The following is a 15,730-nucleotide window of genomic DNA, read 5'->3' on the forward strand; positions in this document are numbered from 1 at the left end:
TTCAATCTCCTACCTAGATAACTCACCGCTTCCCCTCTCTGACCACAATATTCTATCCTTCACACTCACAATTCCTCGCCCACCCCAGCACTCTCCTACCTACCACACATTCAGAAATCTACATGCCATTAACCCTCATACACTTTCAGACTCCTTACACTCATCATTGTCCCCAATCTCTTCTTTTTCCTGTCCGGATCTGGCTGTACATCATTACAATGACACTCTTAGAAGCACCTTTGACCAAGTAGCTCCCCTCACCCTCAGAACCTCCAAACACAGAGTGAAACAGCCCTGGCTCACATCGCAAACCCGATTTCTCCAGCAATGCTCTAGGAGTGCTGAACGCTTATCGAGGAAAACTCACACACCAGAAGACTTCATACACTTCAAATTTATGTTAAGGACCTATAACTCTGCCCTTCACCTCGCCAAACAGACCTACTACACCACCCTGATCTCTTCACTATCCAGCAACCCCAAGAAACTTTTTAACACCTTTCACTCCCTCCTCAGGCCAAAAGCACAAGACCCTATCACAGACATTTGTGCTGATGACCTGGCTTCCCACTTTGTAGAGAAAATAGACAATATCCGTCAGGAAATCCGCTCCCAGACACCAAGTGCAATGACTCCCATCCCTCCCTGCATCTCCCCTGGCTCACTTTCCACATTCGATCCCATCACAGAAGAGGAAGTCTTCAAGCTCCTCTCCTCTTCTCGTCCAACTACATGCACCACCGACCACATTCCTTCACACCTCCTCCAGTCTCTCTCTCCAGTCGTCACAACTCACCTAACTACAATCTTTAATCTCTCCCTCTCCTCTGGCATTTTCCCCTCCTCCTTCAAACACTCTATCATTACTCCATTACTAAAAAGACCTACCCTCGACCCATCCTGCACAAACAACTACAGACCGGTCTCCAATCTCCCCTTCATCTCAAAACTCTTGGAGCACCTGATCTACTCCCGCCTTACCCGTTACCTCTCCACTCATTCCCTCCCAGACCATTCACAGTCTGGTTTCCACCCTCTACATTCGACAGAAACTGCACTCATCAAGGTGACCAATGACCTTCTGACAGCAAAATGTAACGGTGACCACTCTCTGCTCATTCTCCTCGACCTTTCTGCAGCTTTCGACACTGTTGACCACCCTCTCCTACTTTCTAGGCTCCAGTCACTAGGCATTACGGACACTGCTCTCTCCTGGTTCTCCTCCTACCTTTCTGACCGCTCCTTCAGTGTTCTGTTCTCTGGCTCCACTTCATCTCCTCTTCCTCTCACTGTTGGGGTACCTCAGGGCTCAGTCCTTGGTCCCTTTCTCTTCTCCCTCTACACAGCCCCAATTGGACAGACCATCAGCAGATTTGGCTTTCAGTACCATCTTTATGCTGATGACACACAACTATACACGTCATCCCCTGACATTACCCCCGCTGTACTACAGAACGCCACTGATTGTCTGTCTGCAGTCTCCAACATCATGGACGCTCTCTATCTGAAACTCAACCTCTCCAAAACTGATCTTCTTCTGCTCCCGCCTTCTACTAACCTCCCTAAATCTGACATTTCCCTCTCCGTGGGTGGCACCATAATAACACCCCGGCAGCAGGCACGCTGTCTGGGTGTTATGTTTGACTCCAATCTCTCTTTCACCTCCCACATACAATCTCTTGCCTGCTCGTGCCACTTACACCTAAAGAACATCTCTAGAATCCATCCTTTTCTCACCATGGAGACAACAAAGACCCTCACTGTCGCCCTGATCCACTCCCGCCTGGACTACTGCAACGCTCTATTAATAGGCCTCCCCCTCACTCGAATTTCCCCTCTCCAGTCCATCCTTAATGCGGCAGCCAGGGTTGTCCATCTGGCTAATCGTTACTCAGATGCATCCGCTCTTCGCCAGTCATTACACTGGCTGCCCATTCATTACAGGATCCAATTCAAAGTACTTGTTCTCACCGACAAAGCTCTCCACAGTGCGGCACCCCCATACATCTCCTCCCTCATTTCGGTCTATCAGCCTAGCCGACCGCTGCGCTCTGCAAATGACTTTCGGGTAACCTCTGCACTAATCCGTACCTCCCACTCCCGACTCCAAGACTTCTCCCGCGCTGCGCCAATCCTCTGGAATGCTCTACCCCCTGATATTAGGACCATCCACAACTTGCATAGTTTTAGGTGCTCGCTCAAAACACATTTGTTCAGAGTGGTCTACCATGTTAACTAATCAAAGTCATCAAAGTTTGTGTGTGTACCCCATTCACTATCTCCATCTACCCCCCACCCCCTGAAGATGGCTGGACCATCATTGTAAATACATCATTGTAAATACACACCTGTACTTTGTATCTCCCCCACCTCATTGTAGATTGTAAGCTCTCACGAGCAGGGTCGTCTTATTTTGCTTTATTGTATTGTTAACGTTGTTACCTATGACTGTTGTGTTTGAAACTGTTAAACTGTAAAGCGCTACGGAATATGTTGGCGCTATATAAATAAAGATTATTATTATCATTATTATTAATCAGTAGCTGCACTTTTTCAATTAGTCCTAAGATAGAGGTATTACATTTTCTAGCTCTTTCTGTATTTTAGTTTTAACAGAAAGGTAAAATGATTTCAATAACACCTTCTATTTCTATCCATAATACTGTACATTAGTAGTACAAGGTTGTCAAATCTCTTGAGAAAAGAACTAGGAGATTTGGAGTATTCAATTGTCACGGGTAAAGCACATATAAGTAGAGGCATCAGTCCTATCGCTTTCCATGCTGATACTTGAATGTAACCACATTCATTTTGAGATTTTAACCCCTTAATGACAGCCAATACGTCTTTTAACTGACCTGACATATAAGAGAATAGCCTCCGCATACAGGTAACAATCCAGCATCTGTCGGTTGTGCACTATAGCTGACAACTTTCTGCATCAGCTACGATCAGTGTTTGCACCATCCAAATCTGTTTAACCCCTTAGATGGTGCTGTCAATAGTGACTTCATCATTATATATGGTTAACTGAGTGTGGGGGCTTCCTCTTTATCCAAATTGGTGCCCTCAGATCATGATTGTGTGGTCCTGATGTTTGCCATGGCAATTCATGACCAAATAGCGGCCTTAGAGTCTGACGGCTGTAGTATTCTGGTCAGAAGTTAGAGGCATTTAGATGGTAAAAATGCACATTTTCATTTCTGTCATACCACTTTGCATTAATTCCTGTAAAGCACCTGTAGGGTTAATAAACTACCTGACAGCAGTTTTCGATATGTCAGGGGGTGCTGTTTTTAAAATGGTATCATGTTTGGGGGTTTCCCAATATATGAGACCCCTAAAGTCACTTCAAACATGGATAAGTCCATAAAAAATAAATTTAGTAAATTCCGTTGAAAAAATTAAAAATTGCTGCTACATTTTAAACCTCCTAAAATGCTAACAAAATAAAATAACATTTTACAAACAGTGCTAATGTAAAGCCGACATGTGGGAAATGTTATTTATTAATGGTTTGCTGTGGTATGACCATCTGGATTAAAGGGATAATCATTCAAATTTTGAAAATTGCTAATTTTTTAACATTTTTCTCAAATTTATGATATTTTTTATAAATAAACACAAAACATATTGACCTAAATTTACCATTATCATAAAGTATAATATGTCACGAAAAAACAGTCTCAAAATCACTGGGATTTGTTGAAGCGTTGCAGAGTTATTACCACATAAAGTGACACTGGTCAGATTTCAACAATTTGGCTCCGTCACTAAGGGGTTAAAATATGGTGTGAGCAATAAGATCAATTTAAAGCCCTCTTAGGAATGGAGAAAGTGCAAGATATATTTCCTTAAAAATGTATTGATATATTTGGTTGTCTAAGATGTGAAATATTTGATTTATTATATGAGATATGTTTCCTTCGTATAGACCATGCATTTATCACTTGAACATGTTTAATATTAAGTCAGTTCCAATGACTTAAAACTAGGGGAATGATGGATATACACTGTGAGATGACTTTAACAAATCATTCATATGCCTAAAAAACTAACATTCATGAGGAACGGCACAGATATAAAAGTGTTCTACCTCTACGCCTTTGCCGGCATGAAATTTAAGAACTTGTACTTTGCTTTATTCTTAATGATATACCTTGCCACAGTGATAGGTAATATTCTTATAATTGTCCTCACAAAAATGGATCAAAATCTTCAGACACCAATGTACTTCTTGCTTAGAAATTTGGCATTTTTAGACATCTGCTATACCTCTACAACACTACCCCAAATGCTTGTCAATTTAATAGTAGAACAATTAGCTATTTCCCTACCTGCATGTATTGTCCAGCTTTTTGTTTTTCTCTCGTTAGCAGCCTCTGAGTCTTCCTTACTGGCCACAATGGCTTATGATCGATACGTTGCTATATGTAATCCATTGAGATATTCAGTCATCATGAGTAAAGAAGTTTGCTTTCACACGGTTTCTGGGACGTGGGTGATTGGGAGCGTTTATGGAGCAATTCATACTGCTAACACTTTTAGATTGCCTCTTTGTGGTTCCAATGTTCTCAATCATTATTTTTGTGATATTCCACCTTTGCTAAAGATTTCCTGCATTGATACACTTCCAAATGAGGCTACTGTTTTTGCATTGGGGGGCTTTCTAATGCTTGGCTGCTTCTTAATGATATTTGGATCTTACGTACAAATTTTGATTTCAGTCCTCAGTATTCCAAAAGGATGTGGGAGAATGAAGGGCTTGTCAACATGTGTGTCACATCTCATTGTGGTAATGCTATTTTATGGAAGTGGCAGTATTATGTATTTCCGACCCAAATCTAAGGCGCTTGCCGATAAGGAATGGATTTTGTCTATGCTCTACACAAGTGTTACACCTCTCTTAAACCCCCTAATTTACAGTTTGAGAAATAAAGACATTCAAGGAGCATTTCAAAAATATTTTAAAAAGTATGTAATGCAAAGACATTTCTAGTGACCATGTTTAAATATGTGCCATATTTTGAAAAACTAAAATTTTCTTAGATATCAGTTTCTCTTCAATGATTACATGACAATAAACTAAAAGTAAAGTAACACACCTAAATATCTATCTATCTATCTATCTATCTATCTATCTATCTATCTATCTATCTATCTATCTATCTATCTATCTATCCAAGGACCTGCAAAGTCTTTCATCTATTTACTGCATTATTGTTGCCATAAAACACCTAAAAGAAAAAAAGGTATGCTTTATGGCCAATGTGAACATGAATTTATGTGCTGCATGTATACCAACTTAATCTAAGCTCAATTTTTGTGTTTTCTCTTGTTGCCATGTAAACTGCAAAGTAAATTTTATAAATTAAACTATGTTAATATAATGTTATAAGGCAATAAAATAAAAGGGATTTAATGTAAATTTTTATGTGGCTACAAATCATCCCATATTATTAAAAGGGATCGCTAAAATCTATACTGATCCTACATTAACAATAAAATTCACATTCAGCACTTTGCAAAAGTTTTAGATGGGTGTGGAAAAAATAATGCAAGGTAAGAATACTTTCAAATTTAGAAGTGTTAGATTTTTTTATCAATTGAATAAAATGCAAAGTTAAGTAACAAAAGAGAAATCTAAATTAAATCATTGTTCGGGAGACCACTAGAAATGATCGAATCTATTGAAATTCAAATTCGCAGTTGGCCAAATTTTTCCCAAAAATGTTATTTGTGGTGAAACAATTTGGCACAAATTTCAGCTACTCCAATTACTCTGAAAAAAATGTGTATAACACTCTAAGGTCTCCTAGAACTGTAGTCAACCCATTTCAATCTCTTTAATGTAATCATAGCCTTAATGATATCAAAATTAATTCACCATAGAAACAAGACAGGTAACTTGATAGTAAACAACAACCCATTTAAGTACACAATCTACTAGCAAATTTTTTCAAAATAAAAATATAGTCACAAAAATATCTTAGTCATTTGTGATGTTACAGAATGTACTGTGTACAACAGTAACTCAAACAGATGGTGTCGCTATCAGAGGTAACATCCTGCTGCCATTGAAATGAGTGATATGCCATATACAGTGGGGAAAATGTATTTAGTTAGCCACCAATTCTGCAAGTTCTCACACTTAAAAAGATGAGAGAGGCCTGTAATTTGGATCATAGGTAGGCCTGCCTTCTAACAGTCTCGCACCCTTCCAATCTGTCTGAAATTTTGCTGACCGACTAATCCACCTATCCACTGTCCCATCCTCTCTGTCAATCCCTTCACTGGTTCCCCATTACCCAGGCACTGTAGCTCAAAACCCTAACCATGTCATGCAAAGCCATCCGCAACTTCTCTCCTCCATACATCTGTGACCTTGTCTCTCGGTACTTACAGTGGGGGAAAAAAAGTATTTAGTCGGCCACCATTTGTGCAAGTTCTCCCACTTAAAAATATGAGAGAGGCCTGTAATTGACATTTAGGTAGACCACAACTATGAGAGTCAAAATGAGAAAACAAATCCAGAAAATCACCTTGTCTGATTTGGCAAGATTTCTTTTGCAAATTATGGTGGAAAATAAGTATTTGGTCCCATAAAAACATGCAAGATTCCTGGCTCTAACAGACCTGTAACTTCTTCTTTAAGAGGCTCTTCTGTCTTCCACTCATTACCTGTAGTAATGACACCTGTTTGAACTTGTTATCAGTATAAAAGATACCTGTCCACAACCTCAAACAGTCACACTCCAAATTCCACTATGGTGAAAACCAAAGAGCTGTTGAAGGACACCAGAAACAAAATTATAGCCCTGCACCAGGCTGGGAAGACTGAATCTGCAATAGGCAAGCAGCTTGGTGTGATGAAATCAACTGTGGGAGCAATAATAAGAAAATGGAAGACATACAAGACCACTGATATTCTCCCTTGATCTGGGACTTAGATCCTGCAGTTCCAGACATGTCCCTCTGCTTAAACCAGTACATGTCTGGCCCCATCTGAAGTTTGCTAGAGAGCACTTAGAATATCCATAAGAGTATTGGGAGAATGTCATATGGTCTGATGAAACAAAAGTAGAACTGATTGGTAGAGACAAAATTTGTCATGTTTGGAGGAGACAGAATGCTGAGCTCCATCCAAGGAATACCATACCTACTGTGAAACATGGGGGTGGCAATATCATGATTTGGGGCTGTTTCTCTGCAAAGGGACCAGGACGACTGATCCGTGTACATGAAAGAATGAATGGGACCATGTATCGAGAGATTTTGAGTGCAAACCTCCTTCCATCAGCAAGGGCATTGAAGATGAAACGTGGATGGTTCTTTCAGCATGATAATGATCCCAGGCAAACTGCCAGGGCAAGGAAGGAGTGGCTTTGTAAGAAGCATATGAAGGTCCTGGAGTGGCCTAGCCAGTCTCCAGATCTCAACCCCATAGAAAACCTTTGTAGGGAGTTGAAAGTCCGTGTTGCCCAGCGACAGGCCCAAAACATCACTGCTCTAGAGGAGATCTATATGGAGGAATGGGCCAACATACCACCATCAGTGTGTGCCAACCTTGTGAAGACTTACAGAAAACTTTTGACCACTGTCATTGCCAACAAATGATATATAACAAAATATTGAGATGAACTTTTGTTAATGACCAAATACTTATTTTCCACCATAATTTGCAAAATAAATATTGCTGTTGTGAAAGGTAATTCAGTACCACAATGGACATAGAGGTCAGCGCACATACAGTGACCTGGCAATAACCCAAAAAACAAGAACGAGCTCTGAGACGTGGGAACTCTGTTGACCGCAATCCCTAATCCTCTCAAACCACACTAAAGGCAGCCGTGGATTGCGCCTAACGCTCCCTATGCAACTCGGCACGGCCTGAGAAACTAGCTAGCCTGAAGATAGAAAATAAGCCTACCTTGCCTCAGAGAAATACCCCAAAGGAAAAGGCAGCCCCCACATATAATGACTGTGAGTTAAGATGAAAAGACAAACGTAGAGATGAAATAGATTTAGCAAAGTGAGGCCCAACTTTCTGAACAGAGCGAGGATAGGAAAGGTAACTTTGCGGTCAACACAAAACCCTACAAACACCATGCAAAGGGGGTAAAAAGACCCTCCATACCGACCTAACGGCACGGAGGTACACCCTCTGCGTCCCAGAGCTTCCAGCAAGCAGTAAAAAACAAATTGACAAGCTGGACAGAAAAAAACAGCAAACAAATAGCAAAGAGGAACTTAGCTATGCAGAGCAGCAGGCCACAGGAACGATCCAGGAGGAAACAGGTCCAATACTAGAACATTGACTGGAGGCCAGGATCAAAGCACTAGGTGGAGTTAAATAGAGCAGCACCCAACGACTTCACCATATCACCTGAGGAAGGAAACTCAGAAGCCGCAGTACCACTTTCCTCCACCAACGGAAGCTCACAGAGAGAACCAGCCGAAGTACCACTTGTGACCACAGGAGGGAGCTCTGCCACAGAATTCACAACATATTGCCAAATCGGACAAGGTGATTTTCTGGATTTGTTTTCTCATTTTGACTGTCATAGTTGTGGTCTATCTGTAATGTCAATTACAGTCCTCTCTCAACTTTTTAAGTGGGAGAATTTGCACGATTGGTGTCTGATTAAATACTTTTTTGCCCACTGTGTAAATACATATCTATATATATATCTATATACAGTGTATATAGATATATATATATATATATACATATATATATATATATATATATCTCCATTAACATTCGCTTCTGCTGGTTACATTGCAGTTAACCCCTTTACCCCCAAGGGTGGTTTGCACGTTATGGACCGGGCCAATTTTTACAATTCTGACCACTGTCCCTTTATGAGGTTATAACTCTGGAACGCTTCAACGGATCCCGGTGATTCTGACATTGTTTTCTCGTGACATATTGTACTTCATGATAGTGGTAAAATTTCTTTGATATTACCTGCGTTTATTTGTGAAAAAAACGGAAATTTGGCGAAAATTTTGAAAATTTTGCAATTTTCCAACTTTGAATTTTTATGCAATTAAATCACAGAGATATGTCACACAAAATACTTAATACGTAACATTTCCCACATGTCTACTTTACATCAGCACAATTTTGGAACCAAAATTTTTTTTTTTAGGGAGTTATAAGGGTTAAAAGTTGACCAGCAATTTCTCATTTTTACAACACCATTTTATTTTAGGGACCACATCTCATTTGAAGTCATTTTGAGGGGTCTATATGATAGAAAATACCCAAGTGTGACACCATTCTAAAAACTGCACCCCTCAAGGTTCTCAAAACCACATTCAAGAAGTTTATTAACCCTTCAGGTGCTTCACAGGAATTTTTGGAATGTTTAAATAAAAATTAACATTTAACTTTTTTTCACAAAAAATTTACTTCAGCTCCAATTTGTTTTATTTTACCAAGGGTTACAGGAGAAAATGGACCCCAAACGTTGTTGTACAATTTGTCCTGAGTACGCTGATACCCCATATGTGGGGGTTAACCACAGTTTGGGCGCATGGCAGAGCTCGGAAGGGAAGGAGCGCCATTTGACTTTTCAATGCAAAATTGACTGGAATTGAGATGGGACGCCATGTTGCGTTTGGAGAGCCACTGATGTGCCTAAACATTGAAACCCCCCACAAGTGACACCATTTTGGAAAGTAGACCCCCTAAGGAACTTATCTAGAGGTGTGGTGAGCACTTTGACCCACCAAGTGCTTCACAGAAGTTTATAATGCAGAACCGTAAAAATAAAAAATCATTTTTTTTTCACAAAAATTATATTTTCGCCCCCACTTTTTTATTTTCCCAATAGTAAGAGAAGAAATTGGACCACAAAAGTTGTGGCACAATTTGTCCTGAGTACTCTGATACCCCATATGTGGGGGTAAACCATTGTTTGGGTGCATGGGAGAGCTCGGAAGGGAAGGAGCGCCGTTTGACATTTCAATGCAAAATTGACAGGAATTGAGATGGGACGCCATGTTGCGTTTGGAGAGCCACTGATGTACCTAAACATTGAAACTCCCCACAAGTGACACCATTTTGAAAAGTAGACCCCCTAAGGAACTTATCTAGATGTGTGGTGAGCACTTTGACCCAATAAGAGCTTCACAGAAGTTTATAATGCAGAGCCGTAAAAATAAAACAAAATTTTTTTCCCACAAAAATAAATTTTTAGCCCCCAGTTTTGTATTTTCCTGAGGGTAACAGGAGAAATTGGACCCCAAAAGTTGTTGTGCAATTTGTCCTGAGTGCGCTGATACCCTATATGTGGGGGAGAACCAGCGTTTGGGCGCATGGGAGGGCTCGGAAGGGAAGGAGCGCCATTTGGAATACAGACTTAGATGGAATGGTCTGCAGGCGTCACATTGTGTTTGCAGAGCCCCTAATGTACCTAAACAGTAGAAACCCCCCACAAGTGACCCCATATTGGAAACTAGACCCCCAAAGGAACTTATCTAGATGTGTTGTGAGAACTTTGAGCCCCCAAGTATTTCACTACAGTTTATAACGCAGAGCCGTGAAAATAAAAAAAAAAAATTTCCCCTCAAAATTATTTTTTAGCCCCCAGTTTTGTATTTTCTCGAGGGTAAAAGGAGAAATTGGACCCCAAAAGTTGTTGTCCAATTTGTCCTGAGTGCGCTGATACCCCATATGTGGGGGGAACCAGCTTTTGGGCGCATGGGAGGGCTCGGAAGGGAAGGAGCGCCATTTGGAATGCAGACTTGGATGGAATGGTCTGCAGGCGTCACATTGCGTTTGCAGAGCCCCTAATATACCTAAACAGTAGAAACCCCCACAAGTGACCCCATATTGGAAACTAGACCCCCCCACGAACTTATCTAGATGTGTTGTGAGAACTTTGAGCCCCCAAGTATTTTGGGCACACGGGAGAGCTCGGAAGGGAAGGAGCACTGTTTTACTTTTTCAATGCAGAATTGGATGGAATTGAGATCGGTCGCCATGTCGCGTTTGGAGATCCCCCTGATGTGCCTAAACAGTGGAAACCCCCAATTATAACTGAAACCCTAATCCAAACACATCCCTAACCCTAATCCCAACGGTAACCCTAACCACACCTCTAACCCAGACACACCCCTAACCCTAATCCCAACCCTATTCCCAACCGTAAATGTAATCCAAACCCTAACCCTAACTTTAGCCCCAACCCTAACTGTAGCCTTAACCCTAACCCTAACCCTAGCCCTAACCCTAGTCCCAACCCTAGCCCTAGCCCTAACCCTAGGCCTAACCCTAACCCTAGCCTAATCCTAGCCCTAGCCCTAACCCTAGCCCTAACCCTAGCCCTAACCCTAGCCTTAACCCTAACCCTAGCCCTAGCCCTAACCCTAGCCCTAGCCCTAACCCTAGCCCTAGCCCTAACTCTAACCCTAATGGGAAAATGGAAATAAATACATTTTTTTCATTTACTTTTATAGCGGGTTTTTTAGCGGATTTTTATGATTGGCAGCCGTCACACACTGAAAGACGCTTTTTATTGCAAAAAATATTTTTTGCGTTACCACATTTTGAGAGCTATAATTTTTCCATATTTGAGTCCACAGAGTCATGTGAGGTCTTGTTTTTTGCGGGACGAGTTGACGTTTTTATTGGTAACATTTTCGGGCACGTGACATTTTTTAATTGCTTTTTATTCCAATTTTTGTAAGGCAGAATGACCAAAAACCAGCTATTCATGAATTTCTTTTGGGGGAGGCGTTTATACCGTTCCGCGTTTGGTAAAATTGATAAAGCAGTTTTATTCTTCGGTTCAGTATGATTACAGCGACACCTCATTTATATCATTTTTTTTATGTTTTGGCGCTTTTATACGATAAAAACTATTTTATAGAAAAAATAATTATTTTTGCATCGCTTTATTCTGAGGACTATAACTTTTTTATTTTTTTGCTGATGTTGCTGTATGGCAGCTCATTTTTTGCGGGACAAGATGACGCTTTCAGCGGTACCATGGTTATTTATATCTGTCTTTTTGATCGCGTGCTATTCAACTTTTTGTTTGGCAGTATGATAATAAAGCGTTGTTTTTTGCCTCGTTTTTTTTTTTTCTTACGGTGTTTACTGAAGGGGTTAACTAGTGGGCCAGTTTTATAGGTCGGGTCGTTACGGATGCGGCGATACTAAATATGTGTACTTTTATTGTTTTTTTTTTATTTAGATAAAGAAATGTATTTATGGGAATAATATTTTTTTTTTTTCCATTATTTAGGATTTTTTTTTTTTTTACACACTTGGAAATTTTTTTTTAAACTTTTTTACTTTGTCCCAGGGGGGGACAATACAGATCGGTGATCTGCCAGTTTGCACAGCACTCTGACAGATCACCGATCTGTCTGAGAGCAGTGCAGCGTTACCAAGTGCCTGCTCTGAGCAGGCACTTGGTAAGCCACCTCCCTCCCTGCAGGACCCGGATCCGCGGCCATCTTGGATCCGGGACTTACTGCAGGGAGGGAGGTAGGAGACCCCCGGAGCAACGCGATCACATCGCGTTGCTGCGGGGGTCTCAGGGAAGCACGCAGGGAGCCCCCTCCCTGCGCGATGCTTCCCTGCACCGCCGGCACATCGCGATCATCTTTGATCGCGGTGTGCTGGGGGTTAATGTGCCGGGGGCGGTCCGTGACCGCTCCTGGCACATAGTGCCGGATCTCAGCTGCGATAAGCAGCTGACACCCAGCCGCGATCGGCGGCGCTCCCCCCGTGAGCGCGGCCGATCACGCTGGACGTAATATTCCGTCCTTGGGAATTAAGGCCCACCCCACATGGACGGAATATTACGTCCAATGGCAGAAAGGGGTTAAACTTGCATTCAGGTGACAACTAGTGTCAGCAATGTCAGTGAATAGATCACTGCAGATGCAGCTGATGCTCTAGTTGGCACATGACAGCAAGTGTGCAAAGCACCTCCTCGTGGTTATGGGATAACTGCTGGAGCCGGCAGAGCCCAACCATGTATTTATTATATTAAATGTCTGTTATCTGTGTCATCTGGTATCTTCTCTATTCATAGTCTATGGAACTGATGGAAATAGCTGAGAACAGCACTCAGCAGCTCTATACATAATGAACAGAGCAGAGGCCGAGCATGCACAACCCTGCTCCATCCAGGACAAGACTGCAGACCCCTGTTCTCAGAATTTCCTGGGGGGCCCAGTTGTCAAATCCTCAGTGATCAGCAAGTATTCCATGATCAAATTTTTTTCCCAATTTTTCAGACTGACCTTCATTTCTAAAAGTAATGATGGCAACTCGTTTTTCATTGCTTAGCTGCTTTTTTCTTGCCATAATACAAATTATAACAGTCTATTCAGTAGGACTATCAGCTGTGTATCCACCAGACTTCTGCACAACACAACTGATGGTCCCAACCCGATTTATAAGGTAAGAAATCCCACTTATTAAACCTGACAGGGCACACCTGTGTAGTGAAAACCATTCCCGGAGACTACCTCTTGAAGCTCATCAAGAGCATGCCAAGAGTGTGCAAAGCAGTCATCAAAGCAAAAGGTTGTTATTTGAAGAACCTAGAATATAAGACATATTTTCAGTTGTTTCACACTTTTTTGTTAAGAATATAATTCCACATGTGTTAGTTCATAATTTTGATGCCTTCAGTGCGAATTTACAATTTTCATAGTCATGAAAATACAGAAAAATCTTTAAATGAGAAGGTGTGTCCAAACTTTTGGTCTGTACTGTATGCACACATACTAAGCTATGAAATCAGGTGGTCAGATGAGCCCTGGAGAAGGTCGGACTCATAGTTCAGAGATCAGGTGGAGAGAGCTGCAGAATCCACTGTGGTGGGATGGAGACACAGAGCAGAGAGGACTGATATCAGCTCCCTGCTGCAGCCGTCCCGTCCTGTGCAGTGAGCCCTCCACCCTCGACCTCTTCTCTATGAGGAGATGCTGCGGGGAATCAGTAGAACAGTGGAGGCAGCAGAAGACACACTCTAAGTCCTGCTCTCTTTCCACTGTTGTCCTCTGTGTGCTGTGCTGCCCAGGCCCCCTGACTACAGGTGAACACTCACCATTGGGTCACACTATGTAGGAGGACAGAGACTGCAGCTAGTGAGCGCTCTCATCAGTCTGGAGAGTAAAGTGTTTATTGGCCAGTGTCTCACCCTGCATGACACGCCCCCGTTTTGAACTCCTGCACTCTGAGCGGTGCGGGGTATTCACATGATTACGGGAGGGAGAGAGAGGGGCTCCATGCTGCATGACACAGGGCCCCTTTCACTCCCGCCTGTAATCTTGACTCTGTGGCCACATAGTGGCTGCATACTCTGCCACTGTGGGCAGTATTCTGCTGCCAGCAGGGACCTGCAGTTTAATGCTAACAAATTTTATGCATAACACTGCATAAACATAGGAATTAAGCTTTGTTTTACCAGGTAATAAAATGCACATTCCATTACTTCTAGTCAGTGTTGTGTACCTCGAAATACTGAAACAAATGATACATAGGATATGCATAAAGTAAACTGATGACCATCCAATTTTTTTTTTTAAAATGAGGCCCCTCTACACTTTGCATGCATATAGTCATGGAAAGATCATTTGAAAAAGTCAAAAACATGGCAATTGTGCTTGCTTTACAGAAATCTGTGATTCTTTATGAAAAATTGTTGAATGAAAGACATTTTGGTGAATGATTTATACTCAACAACAGACATTTTTTTTCGAGATTATCAGTGAGTGTAATTCATCCTGGCTATGGTATATGTTTTCAGAGGCAATAAACAAATCGAAAATTATCATTTTTAGAAACGTTCTTTGAAAGACAGAACATTCGTAGACTTAGATCTCTTCTTAGCAACAAAAGAACTTTATTTGACTATTGCATTTTTTGGATTCATTCCAGATAATGTCAATGTGTCATTTATAGGCTACAAGGAACATTTTAAATTTCACCTAACCAATGTTCATTATGGCTAAAATCACCTATTTTCATCTTTAGTGCGATGTGTCTTTTGTCTAAGACTTCATAATGTCTTGATTAGCACTTATAACTCATAACATCAGCCTTGTTGTTTCTACATACTTCTATTAAAAAGCAAAATTATTTGTCTGTCCCTTGATCCAATTTGGGTAGTGCTTCCACTACCATTGCCTATTCAATTTTTCTAACTATCAGTAAAGTTAAAGTAGTTGTCTAGTTAAAACAAGTTATTACCTTTTCCAAATAATAAGTAATAATTTGTTGATTGGCAGGGGTCTGACCACTGGGCATCTCAAGGAGAAGAAAGGGTACTTATATCCTTGATAGGATGGAATGGCAGTATGTATGTTGACTGCTCATCCAATCATTTTCTATGTGGATGACGAGTGTTGTCCTCAGCTTTTTCTGGGCACCCAACCCACTGCTCCATTTGATAATGAGGATAAAAGTGCCCTTTTTTGGGAAAAAAAAAATCCCCATTCTTCTGGTGTGAGTCCCAGTGATCAAAGAGATTACTACTTGTGTTAGGTGTCGAGTTCCCACCTCTGCACAGGGGGAATCTCGAACCATCTACACTGCGGTCTCCCATTCTTCTCCAGCCACATTGGAGTCTGCTCAGTGGAGACATCGGTCCCAGCGTCTAGCTCAGGCTGATGCTGGACAACTGGTTACTACTGCCCTTCCAGGCTCTGTCCTTGTAGCCAGCAATGTTCAGCAGCGAGCAGGTCTTTCTGGGAC

The 15,730-nt window shown here is 41.5% G+C and overlaps 1 protein-coding gene across 1 annotated transcript; it reads left to right on the forward strand.

Annotated features, from left to right (window-relative positions):
• Positions 1-4,063: 4,063 nt before the first annotated feature.
• Positions 4,064-13,112, forward strand: LOC138665773 (olfactory receptor 5V1-like). Its single transcript, XM_069753605.1, has 2 exons — positions 4,064-4,795; positions 13,059-13,112. The coding sequence occupies exons 1-2, from the start codon at positions 4,064-4,066 to the stop codon at positions 13,110-13,112; spliced, it is 786 nt and encodes a 261-aa protein (XP_069609706.1).
• The last annotated feature ends 2,618 nt before the right edge of the window (positions 13,113-15,730 follow it).

The sequence above is a fragment of the Ranitomeya imitator genome, chromosome 1 (genome assembly GCF_032444005.1).
Source record: "Ranitomeya imitator isolate aRanImi1 chromosome 1, aRanImi1.pri, whole genome shotgun sequence".
In the NCBI taxonomy this organism is placed as follows: Eukaryota; Metazoa; Chordata; class Amphibia; order Anura; family Dendrobatidae; genus Ranitomeya; species Ranitomeya imitator.